This window comes from Neolamprologus brichardi, chromosome 20 (assembly GCF_056152115.1).
Source record: "Neolamprologus brichardi isolate AB-2024 chromosome 20, ASM5615211v1, whole genome shotgun sequence".
Classification (NCBI taxonomy): Eukaryota; Metazoa; Chordata; class Actinopteri; order Cichliformes; family Cichlidae; genus Neolamprologus; species Neolamprologus brichardi.
In genome coordinates, this window is record NC_142123.1 from 9,190,487 (window position 1) to 9,217,327 (window position 26,841).

Below are 26,841 nucleotides of genomic sequence, written 5' to 3' on the forward strand. Positions count from 1 at the left end.
CTTAAAACACAGTTCAACTGAGCTCAAAATCCCCATGCAAGAGTCAAAATAAGGTTTAGCTTTAACTTCAGGGCTGTTTGATTCCTTGTTAATCATACCAGCTCAGGCTGTGGGATTACAATAGGCCAAAACATCTACGTTTGCCACATGTTTTTCTCTGACTTTGAAAAGTTAAACCTAGCAGTAGAGGGTTGGCTCAAACTAATGAACGGATTTAACAAACATTTGGGAGCACTGCAGAATCTGGATGTGCTGAGATTAATGATATAAATTCCTGTGTCTGTGTGTGTAAAACAAAATAGAAAAACAGATGTTTACACTTCTACATAATCTGCATTCACAAAAAGCTCAATGGAAGGTCAAACACAATGAGATCCATGTCACCCGTACCACACAGCTCACATATTATGAATTAAACTTACATTAATTGTCTCTCACGCTGCAAGACTAAAGCATGTGGAGGATGCAGGCATCAATTCCACTACTACTCACGTGCTAAGCAAGAGGTAGAGGGATTGAGTTAATCCCCCAACATGTTGTGACATTATAACACAATCATGATCTGAAGACAAGTAAACCCTAAATAATTTCAGTTCGAGTGTTAGCTCATCGGTCATAGCCCACTTATGATAAAATAAAGTTAAATTATTTATACAAGTTTCATCTACTATAACATAATGATAGAGGACTATAATAGCGGAATGTTTTTGCTTTGCAAAGAACGAAGCGTGTGGAGGATGCGGGCATCGATCCCGCTACCTCTCGTGTTTTAAGCAAGCGTTCTACCATTTAAGCTAATCCCCTGTCTTGTCAATGACACAGGTTACATTCAAGTGTATGTATGCGCATAAGTAAAACCATTACTTCAATAACAGGGGATCTGTTTGTAAAATTGCATATTTGAAAGTTAAAGAGTAGGCTGTAGCTCTGGGATTCATACCCTTTGATTATGGACAGTCCATCTGTTACCTCCCCACTTCTCCTTCTGGGATGGACGTACTGATGTGTGCTCTCAGGTCTTCAGTATTCTTGGGGACTGCCTAATCTTCTTGGTCACAGTTAAGATAACATGGTTTATACATGATTCATTTACTATAACATCATGATAGAGGACTATAACAGCAGACCATTTTTTTTTGTGCTTTGGAAAGAACAAAGCGTGTGGAGGATGCAGGTATCGATCCCGCTACCGCTCGCATGCTAAGCGAGCGCTCTACCATTTGAGCTAATCCCCCTCCTGGTCTGTGTCATAGGTTACGTTCAAGGGCATGTATGCACATAAGTAAAACCATTACTTCAATCACAGGGGATCTTTCCATAAAAATGCATCTTTGAAACTTACAGAGTAGGCCGTAGCTCTGCTTCTCTGGGATTGATACCCTTTGATTATGGACAGTCTATCTGTTGCCTCCCCACTTCGCCTTCTGGGATGGACGTACTGATGTGTGGCCTCAAGTCAGAATTAGAATCAGAATCAGGTTTATTGGCCAAGTATATGTGCAGACACATACAAGGAATTTGGTTCAGGTAGATGGAGGCTCTCAAGCACAGCAATGTAAATCACACACACACATAAACACACACACACACACACACACGTGTCTATATATACATTACACGTGCATACACATACATACACAAAGCTGGTAAACCAACTATAAATAACCAATCTAAACTTATATACATAGAATACAGAAATGAAGTGGAATGAATACTACAGAATGTACATAAGGTGCAGTTGCAGTCTGGCAGTGGGAGCAGTGTGACAGGTCAACTGTTTAGAAGGGAGATGGCGAGGGGAAAGAAACTTTTCCTATGTCGGGTGGTCCTGGTCTGCAGGCTTCTGTACTGTCTGCCAGAGGGCAGCAGATCAAAAAGTCTGTGTCCAGGGTGTGAGGGGTCTGTGATGATTTTCCCTGCCCGTTTCGGATCTGTTCTTGAGAGGTACAGATCCTGGATGGAGGGCAGGGGAGCGCCGATGATCCTTTTTGTTGCCCGTATAGTCCGCTGCAGTCTGCTCCTGTCCTGTTTAGTGGCTGCACCATACCAGACTGTGATGGAGGAGCACAGGACAGACTCAATGACTGCAGTGTAGAACTGGATCAGCAGCTCCTGTGGAAGACTGTACTTCACCAGTTGTCTCAGGAAGTACATCCTCTGCTGGGTCTTTTTGAGAATGGAGTTGATGTTGGTCTCCCACTTCAGGTCCTGGGAGCTGGTGATACCCAGGAACTTGAAGATGTTCACAGTTGACACAGGGCTGTCTGATATGGTGAGGGGGGGCAGAGTTGAGGGATGTCTCCTGAAGTCCACTGTCATCTCTACAGTTTTAAGAGTGTTCAGCTCCAGATTGTGCTGACTGTACCAGAGTACCAGAGTACCAGAGTACCAGCCGCTCAACTTCCTGCTGGTATGCAGACTCATCACCATCCTGAATGAGGCCAATGACGGTGGTGTCATCTGCAAACTTTAAGAGTTTAACAGCCGAGTTCTTGGAGGTGCAGTCATTAGTGTAGAGGGAGAACAGTAGTGTTGAGAAGACACATGCTTGAGGGGCACCAATACTGAGGGACCAAGTTTCAGAGGTGATCTCCCCCAGCCTCACTTGTTGCTTTCTATCTGTCAGGAAGCTGGTGATCCACTGACAGGTAGCTGGTGACACGCTGAGCTGGGAGAGTTTGGAGGAGAGAAGTTCAGGCACGATGGTGTTAAAAGCCGAACTAAAGTCCACAAACAGGACCCTGGCATAACAGACCCCTGGTTCTCGGGCAGTCGAGGTGTTGCAGGATGTAATGCAGCCCCATGTTCACTGCATCATCCACCGACCTGTTTGCCCAGTAGGCACAGAGGGTCCAGCTGGTGGCCTGTAATGTCCTTCAGATGGGCTAACACCAGTCGTTCGAAGGATTTCATGACCACAGACGTCAAGGCGACAGGTCTGTAGTCATTCAGTCCTTTGATGGTGGGTTTCTTGGGAATAGGGATGATGGTGGAGTGTTTGAAGCAGGAGGGAACTTCACTCAGCTCTTCGGTACTCTTGTGGACTGCCTAATCTTCTTGGTCACAGTTAAGATACCACAGTTTATACAAGTTTCATTTACTATAACAGGTCAGCATGATAGAGAACTATAATAGCTGAATGTTTTTGCTTTGCAAAGAATAAAGCATGTAGAGTATGCGGGCATCGATACCGCTACCTCTCGCATGCTAAGCAAGCGCTCTACCATTTCAGCTAATCACTACTTCTTGTCAGTGACGCAGGTTACGTTCAAGTGTATGTATGCACATAAGTAAAACCCTTACTTCAATCACAGGGGATCTGTTTGTAAAATTGCATATTTGAAAGTTAAAGAGCAGGCTGTAGCTCTGTTTCTCTGGGATTCATACCTTTGGTTATGGACAGTCAATCAGGGGCCTCCCCACTTCTCCTTCTGGGATGGACGTACTGATGTGTGGTCCCAGGTCTTCGGTACTCTTGGGGACTGCCCAAGTAGATTTCAGTAATCTACTTGTGCACATAAATAAATACATTACTTGAATAAATCACGGCAGATCTGATTGTCACAAATGCATATTGCAGTGTGTGATGTTTAGTCATTTGTGACGAGGCGTATTTAGATTCCAACCAAACTAAAACACAATGAGATATCTGTTATTTTTTTTCTATTTACTAATAACTCACATATTTTGTAGCAAAGTGGGGAGTGATGGCACAGCTGTTACAGAGGACCTCAAAGATACTGCTGAATAACTTTTAAATGTCGCTCGGTATGATTACAAATTTATATAATTATTTAACCGGACCACCATGCTGCACCATTAAACCATTCACTTCCAACAGAGTGGGTATACATGCTTACACTTCGATATAATGTGCATTTACAACAAGTTCATCAGATCATCAAATTTCCTGACATAGCCACTCCTAAAAAACTTGGCAGCTGTCTTGAATGTTTTCTGATGGATTTCAAATTGTTTGTAAATGAACTTATGACACTCCCTAGACTGATGGGCGGCAACAGTTTCTTTTCTTTATTGCTGGCCGTTGCTGTTGTCTCTCCTTCGCAATTTGTTAACACACACCTGAATGCTGCAGTCTAGCAAAGTACCAAAACTTCTGTGTTTGCAAAGGTGCTCACACTTGCTGGTGATCAGGTAGTCGAGTGTATTTTATTAACAGCACATTGCTCCTACTTATCCTCTTAATTCCTACGGTAGCATTGAGAGTGAACTTAATTTTCCACTCAGTGCTTCTGCATTTTGTTAAATAAATAATAGCACAGCGTACTATGTCATGTGATTCTGTTCATCTGAGGTCATATTTACCTGATTTTAAGACCTGCTGAAGACCAGATAGCATACTGGTAATTGTTTTATGTCCTGATATGTAAAACCATAGGATTGAAACGGGGTGCACCTTCTTTTTCACATGACTACATTTACAGTAAAAGAGCTACCTGTATTCCAAGCAGTGACTGTAGAAAACATTTTTTTATACAATCAGTGATTTCATTCAGTTAGCAAATTGTGCAGTCAAAGCCTAAATGTCAAGCCAACAAATCTAGCAGTACAATCAGTCGGTGGTGGTATCTCTGAGTGTCGAGAATAAGAATAAATTCATCCTTCAAAGCGTAGCTCATAACTTGATTTTTACCATTCATGTAACACGTTTGGTTTAGGGATGAGCTTTCACTTTCTGGTCCTATTGATGCCATATAACTGAAAACACATTAACACACACACAAAACAGGAACAGATGCACAAACACAGGATACAGTCAACGAGTCTCCACTAATTAAAACTGAACATAGGCTCGTCACTTGCCCAAATGTACACACACACACACACACACACATACACACACACACACACACGCCTACTCTAAGAGGAAGGGAGTGACTTCCCTTTGAGTCATTATTACTTTAAATAAAAATATAAACACATGACCTCATAAGAAATCCAGCTCAAGTGATCACCAACTTCTGCATTAAAGAAAAGATAAGTTAAAAAAAAACGTACTAATAAGAGCGACGAGACACACAGTGTGATTCCACTTCCACTTACTTTTTTTTGTACCAGATAATCAAACCAGCATACAGGAAAATGTTGACGGGTGACCTTAAAGCCTGTATTGATAGCATTAGCTCAATACAGAGGGCCAGAGAGCACAAGTAAGCAAGAGAGAGGAAGATCACAAGAGATGATAAACCTCGCCCTTAGTTACTGTTGCTATGCCTGCCAAGACTGTATTGTAGCACACAAACAGCACAGTGTTATGCACCTGTCTTGTTCAAAAAACACCAATGGATCAAAAAAAAAGACAAGAGACCATTATATTAGATAAATATAAGATACCATAACCATAAGCAAACTGCAATTAATAAAACTCTATCAAGACAAAAACAAAACAATAAATACATAGTATGGGCTTTTCCTTCCTGTACCAGTAAAATAATCTGCCCCCCCACACACACACACACACACACTTTGCAATAAAATTTTTTTAAATATAATCTTCACATCATTTACGTTTAATTTTATGTATCTTAGAGAATAGTTCTTCCAGTCTCTTGGTAACTGCGTACTGACAGGGAATTGATTTGACTCGGTGTGTGGTGCCATCTTGTGACGGAAAATATGGCAGGCCGTCTATGGATTTGTGCTAATTATATTCATGTATGAAATGAGAGAAAATTATACACAGAATTAAATCACTGACTGTAAAAACAAAATAAACTGACAGAAGGAATTTCCACAAAACATGTACGACTGAATACAACCAAATGTTGCAAAGCCAAACATGAACACAACACCAGACAGATGTGAGTGAGATGAAACAGCATTCATTTTTATGTTATTTGGACTTACCTTGCACTAGCACAGAAAAAAAAAATAAAAAAATTAATTTATATGCTGGAATATGCAGAAAATAGGTTTAAATGTTAAACAAAATTCAGAGAATGTTGCATATAATTTAATGTTTTCTTCATGGGTAAAGTTAAACGATTAAAACTAATAAAACTAGTTTCAAAAAGAGACTTTTTCATTTGATTACATTTTATATGATGGATTATGCAGAAAAAAATAGAATTGGGCTGAAAGATCTATTGCTTTATTACCTATTCAGGTTGTGAATCATTTTTTTAAAGTAACTAAGTAACTGATTACTTTTGAAAATAAGTCATCATTACTATCATTACTTTTGGTGGAAGTAATCAGTAATTAGTTACTGATTACATTTTTCAAGTAACTTGACCAACACTGTTCATAACAGAGGGGAAATCTGCTCTACAAACATTTCTCAACATTTTTCAGAAGCTTTCACAACTCCTGCCTCGTTTTACACAACACCACTTATCATTCATTAGTCTCTCTGTTATTACAAAACACAGCCAGGTAGTCCAAAACACATTGCATGACATATTTGAAAACCTGGCATATTTTTCAGTCTAATGAAATACATTTGAAATTACATTTCCTGGATTGATTAGCTAGTAAAAAATTATTTTGTGTGTCAGTTTCCAGACTATTGTCAGGACAGCTCTGTGTCATAAACAAACCTTTTTAATAAGTTTGAAGACAATATAAAATAAATCTTATCCCTTGTGTATAAACTTTGCTTTTAACTTTGCAACCGCATTTGTAATTTCCTTGTTTAAGCAATTTATCACGTTAGACAACTTTTATTTGTAAGGGATCGCGTGATCTGTGAGCTGAATATGTGCGCAGCTGATTAAGGAGCGAGTGTCTGCGTGTGTGTGTGGCATTCTTCACTTCTAAAACAACAACAACAACAACAACAAACCTAAAAACTAAATTACCGGCATTTAACCACTGAAATGGTTTCCTTCTGAAGTCTTTTTTTTACACAAACGAATTTTCCTATTCATAATATGGCCCTGGTGATTTCTTTGTTCTTCTTCTTCTTTTGGCCCTTTTATTAATTCTGTAAACATAAACAAAGCATGCCTGTCTTCAGCGGTAAATAGTAAACTGCTAATGGTAATGATAAACTATCATGCACTCGTGTAATTGTAAAAAAGAAACATGTTTTCATAGGATATTTTTTCCAAGTACTGCCTTTCATTTGTAAGACTTTGTCTCTCAGCTGTCTGATAAGTCAGTCATTTTAACTGCCATCATTTTAGCATGATAACAGCAAAACTGTTAACATGCCAGGGGCCCTTCTCCTTCTGGGATGAACGTGCAGATGTGTGGCCTGAGGTCTTCGGTCTTCTTAGGGACTGGGTGACCTACCTGGTCAAAGTTAAGATAGCACCGTTTATACAAGTTTTAATTACCATAACATAATGATAGCGGAGTAAGAGGACTGGTCAGCGGAAAATCTTTGCTTTTATTTGTAAAGAATAAAGTGTATGGAGGATGCGGGCATCGATCCCGCTGCCTCTCGCATGCTAAGCGAGCGCTCTACCATTTGAGCTAATCCCCCCTGACACTGCCGGTTGTGACGTTACAACCCAATGATGAACTGAACACTACAAAACCCTGATACATTTTAATTCTACTGTACGTATGCATATTATAAATAAAGCACAGATGTTATTTAAAGGTTTAACATTGATGGTTAAGAGGATTATTTAGACAACAAAGCAAACTAAAACACAATTAGATCTTAAGTTTTTCCCATTTACTAATAACTCACATATTTTGTAGCATAAAGAGTTCTTATGGCACACTGTGAAATATGCGAAGTGGTAATTATAGGGACTCGGGGAGTGCTGGCACAGCTGTTAGATAGGACAGGAAAGCTATTGCTGAATAACTTTCAAATGTTGCTCGGTATGATTACAAAAGTGTATGTTTAAAAGTGCATTAAACTGGTTAAGCATTCTGAATGCTTCAACCGCACCATGCAACAGAAATGCACTGTTTCTGTAACTTACTGAGGATATTATTTAAGGATTCGAGGATTCAGGGATTATTGATTACTACTTGATGTAGTGCCCAGGGGAAAAAAAGATGGGAAATGTGACTTTCCATGACTACACAAAAGCTGTAAGTATAAGTAGCTTTACTCGAATATTTTTTGAAACGCTTTAAAACGGGTTGTCGGGTGACCCTTCATGTAAGATCCACCTCCAGTTCAAAGTCTTGCAAGACCTTTGGTCAGAAGTGATCATTTTATGGAGCTGGGACTGCACAGTTTATCAAATTTTAATCTGGATAAGCTCAATTAAATAGCCACAATTTTGACTATAGTCAAAAACTTTGGAGGATGCGGGCATCGATCCCGCTACCTCTCGCATGCTAAGCGAGCGCTCTACCATTTGAGCTAATCCCCCTGGTGCTCACAACAACGCAGCTCAGGGCAAACAAGGTTAAATGTCAGTTAAGCTTTTAGAAAGTTTTATATAATGTATCTGGAAGTGTGTATTTTTGTATGAAACTGTATTAAAGCATGTTTGAGAACTCTCCCATATGCTGTAAGTAAAGGATAGAAGTCTTAAGCCTGTATTCATTCTAATGGCAAGCAGAGTGAGACTTGTTAAGGTGCAAAAGGAAGGTATGTTACATAGAATTCATATCTACTAACTTTATTTCCTGGCATGCTCCCTGTTGAAATGAAGGCCAATGTTAGATATCCATATTAAGAACCACACCTGCTGACATGCAAGAACATCTGCTGGAAAGGGATTGGATGACCTCCACAGATCTGACAGATGGTTATTTTCATATTCCTACCTTGCCACATGAGATACCGCTGGCTCCTCCCTCTTGGCTGACTACAAGAGTGAGGAGTGTGTTTCTCTGTTTCTATGCATAGATTTACCTGAATGTAACAGGAGTGCTATGAGAGAGAGCAGAAACACTTCAACATGCCACGATCAACTGTGAAACTGCATACGCTGTTAATATTTTCCAGTTTCTTACACATATGCCTGTTGCTGTGTGCATGCATGTTTGCTGCTTATCTCAACCACTGTTCATTTGATAAATTTATAACATACTAAAGGGCTCCATTACTATGGCTGCCAGGCAGTGAAGGACTACACACACAAACACAGACATGCAGGAATTTCATCATTAGATTACAAACTCCAGCTACATGGTGGTCCAGCTGTATTCTGCTGTTTATTCAAATGTCATTTAGGTTAAATACAGCAGGCAGGTTGGGAATCGCACCATGCAGTCTGGGCCTTGCGAACTGCTGTGTGGGTTAGCAAAGGGGATACACTTCACTGGCAGGCTGTGTTGAAGCAGGACTTGCAGCGGGAGTTGCAGTTGGAACTTTAGGTGATGTGCATGCTGTATTTCATGGGCAATTTGACCACTACAACACGCTGCAGCTTTGATAGGGTGCAGTTTGAGAGGTGTAGAAATGGGAAAGGCTGTGTTATGTGGGAAATCTGGTTGTTAATACAGTAGCCCACATTAAGCCCAAGCTCCCTGTTGAAATGAAACAAATAACAATTTATAACCAAGTGATGCAACATGGAAACTATTATTATAATAATATTAGATTTACCTGATTTAAAGGCATTATGAAATTTTCCAGTTCAAACATGCACTTGAAAGTATGCCTTCAAAACCTTCTGCCAAACACACCCTCTAAGGTGTGTTTAAAATTGTAGAAAACCTGTTTTTTAACAAGACCATTATCTTTCATTTAGCCTAACCAAGCCTAAACACAGTCAATGAATACAAAACAGAAGAGAGCCTTTCTTCAGAATTTTATCTACTTTTCCCTCGCAGCAAGAAGGTCCAGGTTCAAATCCACCAAGCGCCCAGGGCCTTTCTGTGTGCAGCTTGCACACAGATACCTCAGCTTCCTGCCATAGTCCAAAGACATTCAGTTAGTGGGGTCAGGTTACTTGGTGATTATAAATTGCCCATAAGTATGAATGTCAGACCTGTCCAGGGTGTACAACACTTCCCGCCTGTGATAGGCTAGAAACAAATTTCACCAGTTCATGCGCACTATTAGCAAACAACTTGGGGTTTTTTTTTGGTAGCTATTTAAATAATTCATAAATTTCATTGATTCTTACATTTGATAAGATAATCTATCTACTTCCCCCCAGCTACAGCAGAAGAAGCCCGTGGGGCAACTGTACTCCCAGATCATTAAACTGGAATATAAGCTAATCTTTCAATACATTACAATGAGTTTTAATCCAGAAACATAATGCATTTAATTACTACTAACAAGAGGATAAATACAGTATTAAAGACCACCTGAAACATCTTATGACAGCTGACACTTTTTTACTTAATCAAAAACAAACAAGTAACTGTAGTCTCAGTAGTGTAAAACATTCACTGTATCTTTCAAACAAAATCATTTTTAAAATACATGTCGTATAGATAACATGGTTATGTGCAATATTCACATCACTATGTACCAACAAAAGTATTGTAACAGTATTTTTTTTTTTTACATTGAATGTGAACAAAACAAAATGTATAAACTAGGCAAGCATAACCTAAGTTCCACTTTCAGTTGGGTATGTAATTTAAGATGGCATGTTAGTCAGCCTCAGCCAGTTGGAAAACATTCAGAAGATGAAACGGAGAGCCTGTTTATTATGTTTGCTACATAAAGCTACTGGCTAAGATTTCTAAGTAGGCCAAGGTTGTTGAATAAATCTTGTGTGTATCAACAACCCCATAACAAAAAAGCGACAAGGAAAAAAAAGGAGCATGCCTCGAGGTCCAGGGTAAAAGGCATTGTCATGACATGTATATTGCACAGGAATAGTCAGCACGATGGAGATAATGTATAAACTTACGAGTGAGATGCATACAAATGCGAAGATGTTTAATGTTGGGTTGACGCATCTCTTTTCACAGTATTCATCAGTGAAAGTTTCAAATTCCTTCCCCCGTTTGTCTAACTTTGCAGACGTGAAATGTGACGCTGCAGTTGGGCAGCTGACATTGAGCTTCTCTCTACAGCTTTCCTAATTTAATCTGTTACACTACTATTTGTGCCACATTTTAAGTGTATAACTGAGTCCAAGCCTGTAGAAGTCCTGGAGTGTCTTGCGAACTAGCTCTGACAGACTATAACCTGACTCAAAGGCTTCTATCGGCCTCTTTCATAGTGTGAGTAAATATGATTTATGGCCATGAAATCCAGATTGTAGACGTTACCACAGTGATTTTGTTTCCTCTTCACAAGGCTGAAGCAGCATTTGCCTGAATAAAAATATGACTAACAGCAGTTTTAAAAAAAAAATACAGCATGCAACGAGTACTAGAGGTACGCTAAAAGGCCTCCTCCACAGTAGTTAGACTAAAGCCAAGTTTATAATTTTGGCCCAACTTAGGAAAAATCTGTACTTAACATATATCTCAAGTGCAAAAAGAAAAAAAAACTTCAGTAATGAATGAAACCATTTCAGTGTTACAGTAGATAAATACTAAGTTTTTCTCCTGCCATCTATTTATTGGGGGTGATTTTGTCAAGTCCTGGCCAGACTGGGATGTAGTAACGAGGCAAAGTGCCTTCCATCAGCCTTTCCATCCACAACCCGAGGCGGTCCAGTTTGTGGTGGATCTGCAGGGTGGATATGCTGCGAGCTCGGTTGGATTTACGTGGTGGGTGGTCATCGCGGGACCTGGACCTGGACCTCCCCCCAGAGGCGGCTCCTTCATCCTCGGACGACTTGCTGTCGAGGTCTTCCCCGGTGTAGACGGGCTTAAACAGACACAGGTACTTTTTATGACCGTTAAGTGCCAGCACGTAGCCGGTGTAGTCCATCTTGCGGTTTGCCCCTTCGTCGTCGTCGGCATCAATCTGCATTGCATCTTGGGTGTACTCCAGGAGTGTGTTCATCCACTCGCTGTGCTTGTCAAGATTCAGGAAGGAGAAATGTAGTGTCAGGCTCCTAGGAGAGTGCAAACAAGATTTAGAAATATGATAAACACACAAAAGAAACTCACACATACACTGGATTTAAGTTACTCCACAGTGAATGTTTGTTTTACCCAGTGAAAGAATAGACCTCCTTGGCAAACTTGCTAAGGAGGATGTTCTTGGAGGCATCAGTGAGCACTAGCACTATGTTCATGTGTCCTGGCCTCAGCTTCACCAGGTTGCTCATGTAGGTGATATCTGTCAACTCAGTCACCTCCACAAAATTCTTCTTGGGAGGCCGACTAAAATCCACAGAAAAAAACGCAAAGCTGAAAAACATTTTTCGTGCATTTCACTCCCACAAGCAACAGATTTAAAATTATAGTCTTGCCTTGATGTACTACTGCTCCCCGATGACCCATTTTCTGCTTTTGTTCCATCTTTTGCCTTTGGTTTTGTCTGCTTATCATCACTCGAGTCACTGAAAAAACACGGAGAGAAATTCCAAAAGGCATGAACAGGAATAGCAGAGATTAACAGCATTGCTGCTTTACCACCCCCCCCCCCCCCCCCCCCCCCCCCGGTTTTCTTTGTACTGTTGAAATTACAGAAACAAAAAATGTGTACATTAAATCAGCCAACCTGAAGGCCTGAATGACCACGGTCCCGAACAAGATGAACAAGGCAGAGAAGATGAGGGACAGAAGGGGCATCATCTCACGCCTGCAAGTCATCAATGAGACACAGTGTATTTAAATCGCTAATGTGTACTCCTCCGTATCAGAAAGAGAACGTACGGGGTGTACTGTTTGCAAATTAAATACTGCCGTAGTAGCAGTTCAAAACTTCAACAACTTCTGTTCATAAAAAAATAAAGTTTGTTCTACTTACCAGTTGTTATGCAGAATATCATCAATGACTTCAGAGAGGTAATCATAAGATGCATAGATCCATCGGATTATAAACATCTACAGAACGAAAGCATTAACAGGGCTTGGTAGAACTGGTGGTTGGTAAACACAGGAATCTTTGCAGATTGCAGGGTTCAGACTTTAAATTGTAAATGAAAGATGAATGTAGTCAAGGTAATGTCATCCATTAAATTAGAAATCTCTTTACTACCTTCTGAAAACCTAGGAAATTACACTCTCCTATCGTAGCCACGTGTGAAAATAATCCTGTTTCAACTTATTTACATGACAAACGTCACGCTTTTTAAAAAATGCTTGAAACTGAAAATCGAGACCACAAACTCATGAGGGAAGTATTTACTGATGTCATAAATTAAGTTAGAAGTAATGTTGTTTTCTCAAAGGCTTCCATATAATAAGACTTCCAATCAGTCGCCCCCTGCTGGTCATTAAAAAAGCTGCAGTTTGCAGGCATTTCTGCACTGGTTTCACTTTTCAAGCATAGAGGCTACATCCATCTTTAGATACAATCTATGATTGACACCCATGATTTCCACTCAAAGAGAACATACAGAGGCAAACTCATTGTTGAGTTCAGGCAGCATGGCGTCATGGATGAGAATGGATGGGTCCTTCTGTAGTCGCTCCAGCTCCTCTTGAAGACACTGCTTGTCTTCCTCACTGCCATTCCAGGCGGTAACTGGCTTGAAAAATGCTTTTCCTGCAGCATTGCGTCGCTCAAGGATAACCACCTGAACACACACCCCAACACATCCAAAAGAAGATGGAATGGGATGGAAACCCAAGAAAAGAATTTATAAAAGGTATAGCTTACAACAGGACACTACACTCTCAATACAATATATGACACTCTACCTGTGGTTGCGACTGCACACTGTCCTTGTTTTGTGTGAGGATGTCACAAAGCGGTTGCTGTAGCCGTTGGTAGACATAGGCAAACCTCACAACTTCCCTGGTATTGGTAGACGCAAATGAGAGGAACGCCTGATTCCCAAAGGAAAAGACCTCTTCATCACCCGTGATCAGCAGGACACAATATCTGAAAGGAGGAGAGACGTTACTGCGAATGACAAAAATATGATTTTACAACAAAACCGGTGAACTTGCTTAGAGTCATCAGGAGTAAACAGATGTTTTCCTACTTCCTGCGTCTATGAAACTGTTTGACAGGACAGAGCTCATCAAAGAGCTTCTGATTGACCAGCCGTGGTGCAAGGAGAAACTTGTTGTTTGACATGAACTCGTCAATAATTTGCTTTTTCATTCCTTTTGCCTGTCAAGAAGAAAGAAAAACAAAGAGTGAAGAGACATTTTAATCAAGTTTTTTGCATCAAGTTCACAGTAGTTTAAGAAAATAAATAAAGGAATTACTTTATTTTAGAGATGAGCGGATTGATCCTAAATGTTAATAGTATCAATACCAATAGTGGCATTGGATGGATGCTAGCATAATATCCTCTAAATTCACTATATAGTGCACTGAATTGTGTTTTTTAGGTTAAAAGTACTGATATTGGTATTGGTGCCACAGCAAAAATCGCAGTATCACACAGCACTACTTTATTTCAAGTATTGTTTTAATTTACCTGTATAATGTCAGCCGGCTTGTCAATGTTCTCTTTGAAGACGAGCATGGTCGGAGCATAAGTGTTAATATTAAACTGTTTTTGCAGATTAGCAGTCTCTGAAAGGCCCTGGTCCACATAGCCAAACTGCAAGTAGTCCTTATAAGCAAAAGCTGCCAACTGTGTAGATGCAAAGATAAATGATTGGTATGTTGATGCACTTCAGTTACATGTAGCATAAAAATGAGCAAACACTTACTTTATATAGCAGAGGAACAGCAGGCACTTGGTCGAACAGAAGCACATGAGGCTTGTTGAGCTCGTGCCAGCTGTTCAAGAACTGCAGGTCATTCTTGTCAGTTACCTGTAGTTTAGAAAACAAATCATTTGTAATAAATGTAGTCTAAAAATCCCGTTTTTTTGTTTGTTTATTTTTTCATTTTTGCAAGACCTGCAGACATTTACCCGCTCCACAAGTCTCTGAGGAAGCAGATCTTCTACAAATTGCCTCAGGTGCTCCTTCGCAACAGCATAATGGAAAAATGTCACTTTGCCATTGATGACTCCGAGTATCGATGGAGTGCGGTGAGCACCGAGGTGATTGGCTAACCGTCTCTCATAGCCTACATCCACCACACCTACTCCAACACCTGCATAAACAGGATATCAAGAAAACACACATCATTACTCACTCTATACATTTACACATCAGGAAGGGGATGCATGATAATTCTGGATGATTTATAGGTTCACTCCAAACCTAGGCTCTCCATCTCTTGCACCACTTCCTTCCAGACGGGCTCAATATGGATGCAGCTGAAGCACCAGTCGGAGGTGATCTTTATCAGGTACGGTCTCTTGTAGCTGTCAGGCACAACGTCATTAACGTACTGGTTAAAGTGTAATGTGTACTTGCTGTCAGCAAAGTCTCTGTGATTCTTGCTGTTAAAGGGAAAGTTGAAGAAGGACTCGTCGAAGTAAAAGCTATCGTGGCGATGGCCATAGTGAGCGTTGCCATATGCCTGAGTATCATCCATCTGCCCGTAACGGTCATAATTGGCACGTTTTTCCTCATTGGACAGGATCTGGATTTGCGGTAGAACAAATATAAATACATTATTAGCTTTTACTGACTCACACCACCTAATCCAAGTTTTACTTCAACGCAGATGAGGACAAAAATAATAGCACCCTGGATGAGAATTTTTCCAAACATTTCAGTTTGTATTTTGGATGCTTGCAATATTTTACTTCACACACAGAAAGAGTAAATTGGATGATACGCCTCAGTATTAACTTGATTTTACAAGTTTTGAGCATCACAAAGTTAAAGCACATCATTGCACAGCAGTGGTTTGTGCTATGACTCAATAAAAAGGTCATAAGTCATACGAATCGTATGTGCATTAGGAAATAATTTATGTTTTCTTAAGAAAACTAGTATTTTTAGAAATGCCATGCTAATAATCTCTTGCTTGGGAAAATGTTGACAAAACCTGGGAATCATTTTGTCCTCATCTGTATATGCAACACACCATTAATATTATTTATAAAATCAACTAACCTCATAAGATTTAGTAATCTTTATAAACATGTCCTCAGCACCCGGATCTTTGTTTTTGTCAGGATGCCTAGAGAAGATCAGTTCTATTAGCTCAGAGCACAATGAGGTTTAAAACCTGAAGCCTGAAGTGTCGTGAGGAAATACTTACCATTCTTTAGCAAGACGCTTGTAGAACTTCTTGATCTCTGCCTGACTTGCCATCTTCGTTACTCCCAATATTTTGTATGGGTCCATCTCGGGCTCAGCATAGACAAGTCCCGCCAGCAGCACATGGAGGACCACCACAATGGCCAGTGGCAGAGACAGTTTTGACCGTGCCATCACAGTTACCTTCAACACATCAGAGGAGCGATCGCCATTCATTTAAAGTGGGCAAAAAATGTTTAGGACCTATATTTTAGATGGCTTGCAAATCTGAGAAACCTTTCCCTCCATTAGCTTTCTGATTATGGGAAACGGTGAAGGCAGGCACGATATGCTAAAAACAGTATTACAGCATGCTACCTACAGCACCCAAGCAAGCTAGGCGATATACGGCAGCTGAAAATCAAATATAATTATGGTGTCATGTTACAGGGCCGTGACAGTAACGTTGTTCCTCGAGGATAAACCCTTAGTGTTAGTGGCGTTGCTACAGCGGTTGTCTCAACGCGACATCTCCACGTTTCTAGTCACCTGAAGCAGATGCAGTCAGCCGGTACAACGCCACATAGTGGGGGAAGGTTTTGCCCCCTTATTTACCCCGACTCAACGCTGAGTCGAAGCGACAGCGAAATGTAAAGGGTGTGTTCAGCAGCATCCCACAAATTCTCCAGGGCAAGCCGATAACCTGCTGCTGCTGCTGTGAAGCTGGAGCGAGAGTAAAAAAGGGGGTGGAGTTCGGTGTCGAAAGTCATTTCGGGAAATTGAGTGTTTTGTCGACAGGTTACGTTTCTTTTTCGTTGTGCGTTTGGTTTAATGCTCGTCGTAACGCGATTTAAGCTTCAGCTGGCCATCGGTCGCTACCCGCGCGGAAGCGAAGGCAGGGTAAATAAAATCTAACACACCCTCGCTTTTTTTCTTCGTCCGCTGTAAGTGGACCAATCACAGGCAACGCTGATGTAAACAAGGAAATAGCTTGTGAAACCAACAAAAAAAAAAATACGAACCCTAAACAACACTCCTACAACAAAGTACCCGTTTCACTTTTACGAAGAAGTAGGATCATTTTCCTCCTTTGTCGACACAGAATTAACCCGTGATCGAAAACGAAATAACAAATTTTTAGTTACAGATTTTTTTCTTCCCTGTGTCTCCAGCGTTATCATTAAATGGACAATGGATGAAACACACAAGAAGATTCTTCAGCGGAACAGGAGTAACCTGGTGAAAGACTTGGATCCATCAAAACTCTATGATGGCCTTCTGGAAAAAGGAATTTTCACCCAGGACATGATCGATGAGATACAGGTAGGTCGTGGACTGTGTTTTCTTTTCCTTTTTTTTTTGGAGGGGGGGGGATAAAAATATCATAATTGTACTCAATTAAGACTATGTCTCCTATTATCAGAGCGCTGGGACCAGACGAAACCAGGCCAGGCAGTTAGTCCGGGACTTGGAAACCCGTGGGAGTCGGGCTTTCCCCTTATTTCTGAAGTGCCTTCAGGAGACAGGTCAGGAGAGTTTGGCAGAGCTCCTACAGAATGGAGCTCCAGCTGTTACCCTGCAGCCCGCAACACCCACTCAAGTTGTCCGCCCTGTAATCCAGCCTCTTCCAATTAGTAAGTGTATTTCATTATGGAATATTTAATGTGAGAGTCTTTAGAGCCAAACACTTTCAGATGATAAAAATTTGACTCATCTGTGTGTTCTTTGTTTCTTTGACAGCCTCTCCAGTGGATGGTAACAATCCAAGTAAAGATGTTGAAAAGCCAAGAATCCCTCCTAGTTCTCGTAAGCTATGCTATCCATTTAAATAACAGCCTTGTAAGTTTATTTGTGCTTAATGTGTATTAATGTGTGTGCCACAGCGCCTGGGGGGGGAAAGCTAAGACCAGGACCGGGCAGAGTAAGACGTGACAGCCTTCAGGTAAGCACCATTTCCGTGCTGCACACTTACATGTTTACGTGACAGCCCTTTCTGTTTTCTTTTTATTGTGCGCCTCTCTGTGCCTTAGGGCTATAAAATGGATGCGAGCCCGTGTGGTCACTGTCTCATCATAAACAACATGGAGTTTGAACCTCACAGCATGCTGAAAAATCGCAAGGGCTCCAACATAGACTGTGAAAAGCTGGAGAGACGATTCAAGACACTCAACTTTGTCGTGGAAGTGAGGACGAACCTGAGACAAAAAGTAAGAATCGGGTCTTCTGCCTCTGTGTGTGTTGAAGGGTATTAAAGATTGCGGACCTAACGGTTAATTCCACATTCCAGCAAATCAAACATGAGCTGTTGACTTTATCCAAGAAGGATCATTCCCAGTATGACTGCTGTGTGGTCATCATGTTGTCCCATGGCACTGAGGTAAGACATGCTGAGCTGATTCTGATGTTGTTTACAGTTCATTAAAAAAAACATTGCATCCCTTCAGAATAATCAGCTAGAATACTCTGGAAATACACAGGATTTAATATTTTTTACAGTTAATATTTTAATATTTAACTGGCAAATGCCATTATTCCGGCAAGGCAATTTTCTGTGATCTACATCTGACTGGACTGACATTTAAGACGATTTTTGCTAATATTTCTGTCCTTAGGTGAATCACAACCGCTTTCCTGGTGCCGTGTACGGTGTGGACGGACAGTACGTACCAGTGCAGCACATCACAAACTACCTCAATGGCCAGCATTGCCCGTCTTTGCAAGGCAAACCTAAACTGTTCTTCATCCAGGCCTGTGGAGGAGGTAGCTGTCACAGAACGCACGGTTTAAAAATTAATAGGAACAAGTGAGGTGTAAAAATGAGCTTGTGTTTGTCCCCAAGATGAGAGAGACATGGGCTTCGAGGTGTCCCCCGATGAGGTCGAACCATCCTCTGGTGGAATGGATGACCAGACGGATGCTATTCCAATGTCATCCAGCAGCGACTCCCTGAGCATGTCCGATGAACCGGACGCCAGACCCACCCTGCCCACTCCGAGTGACATCCTGGTGTCCTACTCTACTTTCCCAGGTGCGTGTTTTTTCTTTCAAACAAAAACAGCCTTTCAGATCTATGTGTCCTTAATGCCTTTTTGGCCATGTGACCAATACAGGTTATGTTTCCTGGCGAGAGACCCAGTCGGGCTCGTGGTACGTCCAGACACTGGACTGTATACTTGAGGAAAACGCTGCCACTGATGACTTAGTCACAATGTTGATGATGGTGAGCTTCTCTTAATATATCAGAAAAAATAACTGAGGACTTTAAGAGATTTTGGCTTTAGACACAGTGATGTCTGATTATTGACTCTTCTTGTTTTAGGTTAACAACGAAGTCTCCCAAAACTCTGCAAAAGGGCTCTACAAACAAATGCCCGGTTCCTTTAACTTCCTCCGCAAACTCCTCTACTTTCAAACCCAAACGTAATGGAATAAGTGCAGTAGTCTCTTTCAGTTTCACAGCACTGTAACTTCTTTTTCGGCACAGTTACAGTGTATGTGATTTCTGACTCTGCTGTGAATCTGCTATAACTGAATGGATGACATCTTGTAATTGTAATACCTTTCTGTGTTTTCTGAGGGTTGATGCTTTCTAAATGAGCTTTTTAAAATACTGAACTATTACTATGAAAATGTTGTTCAGGTTATTTTTGTTTTAATTCACACATACAGCAGCAGCTGACAGAGGAAAGATGCACTCCATGCACTCTGCGAACCTTTAATCTACTTATGTGCGTCAGCTCTTTCACAGAGCCAATAATGTTTAACTTATACTCTCCATTGTTTTTGCTCTTTTTCCTGTTCTGGCTGTTTGTGCACTGATCATGTATAAAATGCTGTTTTGTTCATGCTGGGATAACTTTCCGTGAACTAGATATGAGTCACACATCAGACTCAAATAAAAGGAGGAGTGAGATTCTTGTGTGTTCTTTTTTTTTTCTGTCTGTAGTAAAAGTTTAAATTATTAATTATTGTAATAATTATAAAAGAATACAATTATTAAATGAAATCTCCACTGAGAGTGGAAGCATTCACTGCTCTTTGTTTGGTGTGTTGTGCTTATGTAGGAATGAGAAAGTGTTGACTTCAACAAATTTGAAGTACTGAATCCTCTTTTAAACATTAAATAATAATTAAACACAATTAAACACATTTTGCTTTTCTTTGCCTTTTTAAGTTTTTTATTGACAGATACAGTCAAGAAATGGCAGGAAAGCAGAGCGAGAGAGAGGGAGACATGTGGCAAAGGGCCGTGGGTCGGACTCGAACCCAGGCTGGCCACACTCAGCTATAGAAATGTCTAAAGTTGTAAATACCTGTTAGAAAAAAAGGATTTTGTTAAGTGGTATAAATCAACTATACATTTGTAAGTATTTGAACTGATTGGAAGTCTCATGATTCCACCTACTTTCATCACAAGTTCTGCAGGTAGCTCTTACAGCAGACTCAACATTTTTGACCAGATTTTGAGTGTGACAGTCTGTTGAGAGTGTATTAAAGAATAAAAAAAAACATTTAATAGAGAATGTGGCCACAGTAACTGCTGTGTTTGGGATAGAACAAATCCAACTTCTTCAAGATGGGAAATTAACAGCTACAGTAAAGCGTAAGACGTCCACCAAAAACGTCTCAAAAAGAAAAAATCGTTACATCTCAGTTTTAAATATCATTAAACTGTTTGCAGGGATTTGAAACAGACAATACATACAAGAAAGTCACACAAGACTCATCAAAACTCTCGGGAAGCCAGTGTCAGACACTCGAGGGCAATTTGGCTGTGTGAAACTGCAACCCAAGATTTTAAGTTCTGCAAAATAGGGTAGCTTCAAAGGCTGAGGGTTTTCCTGTGTGATAGTCGCAGTAGTGCAGTAACAATAAAAATAGTTAAGCTTTGAAAGTGTACTGCTCAGAAAGGATGATCAGATGAATTGCATGTCCAAATTGTTCCCATGGGAAGTACCTTTCATGGCTTCACACAGCTGAAAAAGTAATCAAAGAACTCAAGACACCTTTCTCTTTTTTCCCCCTATTTTGGTAACATACATAAATTACAGTATGTAGGTCTGGTACTATAAGAATCAAATGTTTACTTATTAGTTTTTACTATAATATCCAGGACTTGGCGTTTGCATCTCAGTTTACCTTCTAAGAGATTTATTCCCTCCAAAGCCACCAGGGGTCTCTATACAATTAGAAAAGGAAAACGTTTCAAACCAGTGCTTCAGCACCCCCAAAATGAATCAAAGCACCCCCAAAGATTTCTTACTTTTTTGACAATATTTGCTGTTTGTGTGAAACACTACTAAAAATATAAAAAGCATACAGTACTTGGTTGAGACGTAACATTTTAACAACAAAAGTATAGATAACCCCCCCCCTTCCAATAATGGTTTGTTCCAGCTCGCCTCTCCCCTACTTTCTGGCTCTAGCGCCGTTGCTGCTGGAGTGATGGTGGCTCAGCGGAGCAGAGGTGTAAGTGCCTGGCTTAAAACAGGACATACTAGCTACGTTTAACCTCCAGTTACTCTTTATATAGTTAGGTAGGAGACAGACCATGGAAACATTACACCCAGGTAACCTGCAGTGTTGAAAACGTGTTTTCCGACAATGTTTGCTACCCTACAATCCATCCTGCTCTGTAGTAAAATCAGCAACATTTGACCGTCCTGTTGCTCCCATTGAAATGTATACAGCCTATTTAAAATCTAAAACTTAAAATTGTCCATAGCCTACTGTTTTTACCACTGTCCTGTTTTAAATGGATACTAACTAGCTAACTGACTGGATGCCCATTAACCTTATAACTCCTGTTGTGTGTGTGTTTGTGTATAGAGAAACAGCCAGGTTCATAATGGATATGAGGAAGTTTTTTCAAAAAAAGGAGCCACATTCAGGTAAAAGTGTAAAATCAAATGATCCGTCAATCAAGAATAATGTTGGATGAGTGTTTCAATATTTATCTTTTATTAGATGTTCATGTGGTTTGGTTATTTGCCTTTTGGTTGAAAGTAAACTGTAAGAGGACTTTTTTTTATTAGTGATCTTAATAATATATTTTTTTCATATTAATGTAATTTTTTCATCTAATTGAATACAATGTATTTGTGTATGACTGTCAGTTCAAAGAAGGAGAGAGGAAAGAGGAGAACGTGAGGAGAAAGTACAAGGTCAGGAAGAACCAGGTAAGAAAACAGACAGGGAATTGTGACAGGCAAAACAGAAACTGTTAAACTGACAAAGAGAAAAAACCTGATTTTACTCACACAATCAGGAAGTTGTGTTCTCCCTATATTAAAGCTGCTATACAGTCTGACAAAACGTCCTGCGTCTGCGCAGAAACATTGGGTAGGATGTTTTTCAGGTAGGATGGATTCCCAGAACACCTGTTTCCAATTAAAGAGATGTATTTCCTTTCCAGATAAAACTAGTTTTTGCCTAGCCTCTTGATAGACAGACATGCACAGTAACGGCCTAACTTCTGCTTATGGGAAAGAAACACGAAAACCCGACTGTAAACGTTTGTACACAATATAGTAGCTATAGGTTATTTTTTTGTCATGTATCATCACTGAATTCATTAATTTCAACAAATAAATATTATTTTGTAGGATTCCTTAAGGACTCCTGTTGGAATGTGAAGGAGGGCAAAGATTACTATACGTTTTGTTATATGTATGTGTATATATGTATATGTGTATATGTATGTATATGTATGTTTTTATATATATATATATATATATATATAAAACTGCATGTTCATTCAAAGTTTTATCAGCTTTTCCTCCCGATAAGGACAAACTCCCACAAGACTATAGAAAAAAAGCATTTTGTGTGAATTAACAAAAGATACCACAGCTTTTTATGTCATTCTCCACATTTATTCATTTGTGCTGAAATGATTGTTTTCATTTGCAACAGCAGCATTTCTTTATCGTGCAGAATAATATAAACGCGATACAAATTCTAGTAGTTATGAAATCAAATATTTCAAATCAACAGCAAGTGCGGTGTTGCAAACAAGTAAAGTTAGCAAACATAACTTTAATCTTTATTAATCCTGTCAGATTACAGTACGCTTCCTGGTACAGTTTCGCTGCAGTAATTCAAGATGTGCGGTAATTCTGGGTCTTTATGAAGGCGGAGACAGGAATACGGTAACAGGTGTTACTGCAGGAAGTTCACTAAAAAAATAAACTGTAACCACTCAAAGAACTATCTGAAATTATTGTGACTACTTAATGTCAAAGATGCTTCATGAGCAAATGCTGTTTCAAGTTGCAAACAGAAACAGACAAATTTGTCCTGACAGGCTCACATCCATCTGAGCCTGTGTGAGAAAATCAGAAAGTGTTCAAAGGCATAAATTAAAATGTGTAAATAGGAGTACTGGGACTAAAAACATGCTGTATGTTTTGTTTGATTTAAAATCCACTTTAGTAGTGTAGAGAGGTAAAATGTGACAGATAACTTATGGACCTAATTACAAAGCGCTTTTCTACTCTGAGCACTCAAATTGCTTTTTACAACCCTCATTCGCCTATTTACACATTTTGTCCTATGCTTTTAAACCCCTGAAGTTCTGACTCATTTACCTTTTACAAATTTACACAGCCACCTCTTAAAAACCTAAACTCTCGTGTAAACATAATAAAGTTTATCACCAAGCCATAACCCTGAAATCTAACCACACCTGAAGGGAAATGGATACTCCTTCCAGGAATCAGCTGTAATAAATATGTGTGGAACAGGTTAATTTTCAAGAATAATGAATGAGCCCATTGTTGGGCTTGAAAACAAAAACCACTTTGATTATGTGAAATTCTTACCATCATCTTCATTACAGTCCAAAGACAACAAGTCATTGTCCATTGCCTTTGTTGCACTTGAACAACAACGCGAGTTGGTCTCATGTTCACATTTTTTCACCAGGAAGTAAGAGCCAGTAGTTGTGCAAGATCAAGATCTTGTTCAATTCTTGAGCCAGCAGGATAAATACCAGCGTAACCGTCCCAGCCACTATCAGTTCCGCAAGCCTCTCGAGACTGGAGCTTCTACAGCGATGCTCTCCTTCAGACTCTGCACCACACTGCGTGAGTATACAAGTGATTCACTGCCAGTGTGACAATTATGTGGGTTCATATTCAAATTAGGATACATTAGAGGTAAATTTATTTATTTTATGATTTCAGTCATTACAGAATAAACTACAGTGTTCGCTACCTATGGAGTAAAGAATGAGGGAAGAATTGATTGATTTGAAACTGTTGTTACGAGTGTACAAACTTTACTTAATAAAATCTGCAGAAACAAATATTGTTAATATTGTTAATGTTCTATGTATTATCCAAAAATAATAAATAATGTATGCTTCTCTGCAATAATAGATACATTTTTCAAACTTTAAAAAAGTGTCATTTTTACTTTTATAATAAAAATTGACACTTTTTTGTTTTCAGTGCTTGCAACAGCTTGTTTGCTCACATCATCAGGTAAATATCTGATAGTGCAGCATTTATTCTCTATATACTTAATCTATATACTTAATCTTTCATATTTATTACTTTAGTTGTTTCCACGGAGACAACAGTGACCTGTGATGATGGAATCAATGTCCAGCACTTAAGCTGTGGTATGTGTAAAATATCCAAGACTGTGTGTCAGCATCCACAACAAACAGCACATCTCGATTTTTAAAGCATAAATATTTTTCATCAACCAGCATTGTAGTTTTGCACATTAAACATCAGCTTAAATAACCCTGAAAATGTTAATGTTATAACACGATAAAGATGTCAGGTTAAAAATACTGCCTTAGTAACATTTTTTCCAGAAATGTGTTGAAAGCTCATAAAGCTGTGAAAAGTACTTTGCAGTTTTGGCTGAGCATATATTCTTGGCTTAAGGATAAAGTATACAGTATAGTTGTACTTGGGTGCAAAAAGACATTCCTTGGTGTTTAACAGATAATGGAGCGATCATAGTGCAGGCTGCACTGTACGGACGTCAAGACCGTGAGACCTGCAGTGAGGGCAGGCCTCAGAATCAGCTTCAGAATACACAGTGCTCTCAAAGGGGCACCGTGGATATCCTTAAGGCAAGGTATTACATTTTAGTGCTCAACTGCCAGTGAGTCTTCAGGTATTTTTCTATATATTGTATGTTATATACACTACATACATAACACTCACTGTTATTCCTAAAGGTGTGATGGCAGGAAGGTCTGCGAGATAAACACAAATGTCGTTCGTACCTCGGATCCCTGCTTTGGCATCTTCAAATACCTGGAGACCAACTACACCTGCTTCCCAGCAAGTCAGTCACATGTCTGCATGAGTCTGCTAACCAGTCTGTGTGATGTGATTGATGTTTATTTTTGTTGGGGTTTTTTTTGACAGTTCAAACAGTGACCTGTGAGGGTTCTTTGGCACGTTTGTACTGTGGTAAGATTACGTTTTTTTGTATTTGTGTTGGAACAATGTGACGAACCTACAAATGAGCTACTTTTCATTCCGGGCCTCTTTCCTCTTCTTTGGCATAGATGTTGGGCAGGTAATATTGGTCTACGGAGCTTACTACGGACGCCTTGACAAGACCACCTGCTCTTTCAGGCGGCCTGACTCTCAGATTCAAAATGTGTACTGCTCAAACCCCACTCCCAAAGTCGCTCAGAGGTCAGTGAGTGAAGCATAAACAAGTTCCCTTGTTCACTTCGGAATGAAATAAGGAAAAGAATGAACCACGATGGTGGAGGTTTTATATACGAGGATTTAGTAATGTATTCCATGGGATCAGTGACTCAATGGCCCTTTTCAGTCATGCCATTCTACGTTTACAGGTGTAACGGGAAAAACAGCTGTACTATCAGCGCCAGCAACTCAGTGTTTGGAGACCCCTGCTATGGCACGTACAAGTACCTGGAGGTGTCTTACGTTTGTGATTGTAAGTACCTGTTTAGCTCTGTCAGTGCAAACAGCCAATCTAGCCATACAGAGTTTTTGTGTCGGGGTGTGGAGAAATGCAAGATACACACAGAATATGGCAACAATCTTACCACACCTTTGTTTTCCACTCTTTTGCAGATCCTGTCACCATCACTCCATAAACATCTCTGATATTAGTTTCATGTCACAAGCATTTACTTTACTATCACAAATATAAGATTAAAATTTGTCTCATTCAAATTTTGAATAAGACACTTTGTTATTCTTGTGGTTTCTCACTGGGAAATATATAATATTTGTCAACTCTGTACAATCTGCATAACACAACAAACAGCAAATTTGCATACTATAAAAGCTTTGAGTCTTGTTTTATGTTGTGCTGCTGCACAGGAAATGATGCGGTTTATTTTTCCTGTTTGGGTTGTGTTCAGCATGAGCAGCTATAATCAAGAATGTCAATATCTAAAATCAGAAATAAAGTTTATTAAAACCTACTTAGAATTACTTACTTGAAAAGTTGTTTTTTTTTTATTAAAGGGATTCTGAAAAAAGCCAATAAAATCCACCACTAATAAAAAGTGACTACCCGGAGTTAAAATCAACCACCATTTTCACATGAATGGCTATCTCCGTTTTAAAAATGATGCCTCAGATGCACAGCATGATCGCTGAATTTGCAAATGGATTTATTAAAGTAATTATGGTTCAAAAAGCTTTACATGAATCAGCAACATGTATTAACAATGTCAGAGTTTTTCAAAATAAACCATTGTTCAACATTGTTATTGTATGTTTGAAGCACGTTAAGTCAAAGTCATAAACATGAGCCTCAATGCTCACACAGCCCCATCCTTTAAACTGTTAAAATAACTTCACGTAGCATGTGAATGAGTAC

At 39.7% G+C, this 26,841-nt stretch overlaps 3 protein-coding genes and 2 non-coding genes across 8 annotated transcripts; 2 read left to right on the forward strand and 3 right to left on the reverse strand.

The window, feature by feature from the left end:
- Positions 1-7,377: 7,377 nt before the first annotated feature.
- Positions 7,378-7,450, reverse strand: trnaa-agc (transfer RNA alanine (anticodon AGC)). The gene has a single exon. It is a non-coding gene; the product is annotated as a tRNA-Ala (tRNA).
- A 780-nt stretch (positions 7,451-8,230) lies between these two features.
- Positions 8,231-8,303, reverse strand: trnaa-agc (transfer RNA alanine (anticodon AGC)). The gene has a single exon. It is a non-coding gene; the product is annotated as a tRNA-Ala (tRNA).
- Positions 8,304-10,141: 1,838 nt separating this feature from the next.
- Positions 10,142-16,788, reverse strand: dnajc16 (DnaJ (Hsp40) homolog, subfamily C, member 16). Of its 2 annotated transcripts, XM_006785376.3 has the most exons (15): positions 16,558-16,785; positions 16,031-16,212; positions 15,883-15,949; positions 15,079-15,403; positions 14,784-14,968; positions 14,578-14,682; positions 14,340-14,498; positions 13,896-14,026; positions 13,609-13,792; positions 13,305-13,484; positions 12,713-12,789; positions 12,464-12,544; positions 12,213-12,302; positions 11,953-12,123; positions 10,142-11,852 (listed from the first exon to the last, which is right to left on the reverse strand). In XM_006785376.3, exons 2-15 carry the CDS (start codon positions 16,201-16,203, stop codon positions 11,405-11,407), a joined length of 2,376 nt encoding a protein of 791 aa, XP_006785439.2. In that variant the 5' UTR covers positions 16,204-16,212; positions 16,558-16,785; the 3' UTR covers positions 10,142-11,404. The 2 variants fall into 2 exon arrangements, with proteins under 2 accessions (XP_006785439.2, XP_087689524.1); XM_087833398.1 differs by having other exon boundaries at positions 16,031-16,788.
- A 166-nt stretch (positions 16,789-16,954) lies between these two features.
- casp9 (caspase 9, apoptosis-related cysteine peptidase) lies at positions 16,955-20,150 on the forward strand. 2 transcript variants are annotated; one of them, XM_006785374.3, is made up of 11 exons: positions 16,955-17,079; positions 17,181-17,331; positions 17,432-17,642; positions 17,749-17,814; positions 17,892-17,950; positions 18,039-18,215; positions 18,296-18,385; positions 18,621-18,768; positions 18,848-19,036; positions 19,119-19,228; positions 19,328-20,150. In XM_006785374.3, the coding sequence occupies exons 2-11, from the start codon at positions 17,200-17,202 to the stop codon at positions 19,430-19,432; spliced, it is 1,287 nt and encodes a 428-aa protein (XP_006785437.1). In that variant the 5' UTR covers positions 16,955-17,079; positions 17,181-17,199; the 3' UTR covers positions 19,433-20,150. The 2 variants fall into 2 exon arrangements, with proteins under 2 accessions (XP_006785437.1, XP_006785438.1); XM_006785375.3 differs by having other exon boundaries at positions 16,989-17,079; positions 17,156-17,331.
- Positions 20,151-21,438: 1,288 nt separating this feature from the next.
- On the forward strand, positions 21,439-26,273 carry LOC102787623 (L-rhamnose-binding lectin SML-like). 2 transcript variants are annotated; one of them, XM_087833433.1, is made up of 12 exons: positions 21,439-21,578; positions 21,838-21,899; positions 22,125-22,187; positions 23,935-24,095; positions 24,462-24,494; positions 24,572-24,634; positions 24,969-25,104; positions 25,208-25,317; positions 25,401-25,445; positions 25,544-25,676; positions 25,841-25,944; positions 26,085-26,273. In XM_087833433.1, exons 4-12 carry the CDS (start codon positions 24,065-24,067, stop codon positions 26,105-26,107), a joined length of 678 nt encoding a protein of 225 aa, XP_087689559.1. In that variant the 5' UTR covers positions 21,439-21,578; positions 21,838-21,899; positions 22,125-22,187; positions 23,935-24,064; the 3' UTR covers positions 26,108-26,273. The 2 variants fall into 2 exon arrangements, with proteins under 2 accessions (XP_087689559.1, XP_087689560.1); XM_087833434.1 differs by having other exon boundaries at positions 23,939-24,095.
- The last annotated feature ends 568 nt before the right edge of the window (positions 26,274-26,841 follow it).

What these genes read in the sequence shown, in the direction of transcription:
- dnajc16 (XM_087833398.1), bottom strand. Translation starts at nt 16,245, where the DNA reads ATGAATGGCGATCGCTCCTCTGATGTGTTGAAGGTAACTGTGATGGCA. An exon ending in CTCAGAGACTTGTGGAGCGG is followed by an intron (nt 14,683 to 14,783) that starts GTAAATGTCTGC and finishes TCTAAACTACAG; the next exon opens with GTAACTGACAAGAATGACCT. An exon ending in AGCCGGCTGACATTATACAG is followed by an intron (nt 14,027 to 14,339) that starts GTAAATTAAAAC and finishes TCTTCTTGACAG; the next exon opens with GCAAAAGGAATGAAAAAGCA.
- casp9 (XM_006785374.3), top strand. Translation starts at nt 17,200, where the DNA reads ATGGATGAAACACACAAGAAGATTCTTCAGCGGAACAGGAGTAACCTG. An exon ending in ACATGATCGATGAGATACAG is followed by an intron (nt 17,332 to 17,431) that starts GTAGGTCGTGGA and finishes TCCTATTATCAG; the next exon opens with AGCGCTGGGACCAGACGAAA. An exon ending in TGTTGTCCCATGGCACTGAG is followed by an intron (nt 18,386 to 18,620) that starts GTAAGACATGCT and finishes TTCTGTCCTTAG; the next exon opens with GTGAATCACAACCGCTTTCC.
- LOC102787623 (XM_087833433.1), top strand. Translation starts at nt 24,065, where the DNA reads ATGCTCTCCTTCAGACTCTGCACCACACTGC. An exon ending in TGTCCAGCACTTAAGCTGTG is followed by an intron (nt 24,635 to 24,968) that starts GTATGTGTAAAA and finishes GGTGTTTAACAG; the next exon opens with ATAATGGAGCGATCATAGTG. An exon ending in GTGGATATCCTTAAGGCAAG is followed by an intron (nt 25,105 to 25,207) that starts GTATTACATTTT and finishes TTATTCCTAAAG; the next exon opens with GTGTGATGGCAGGAAGGTCT.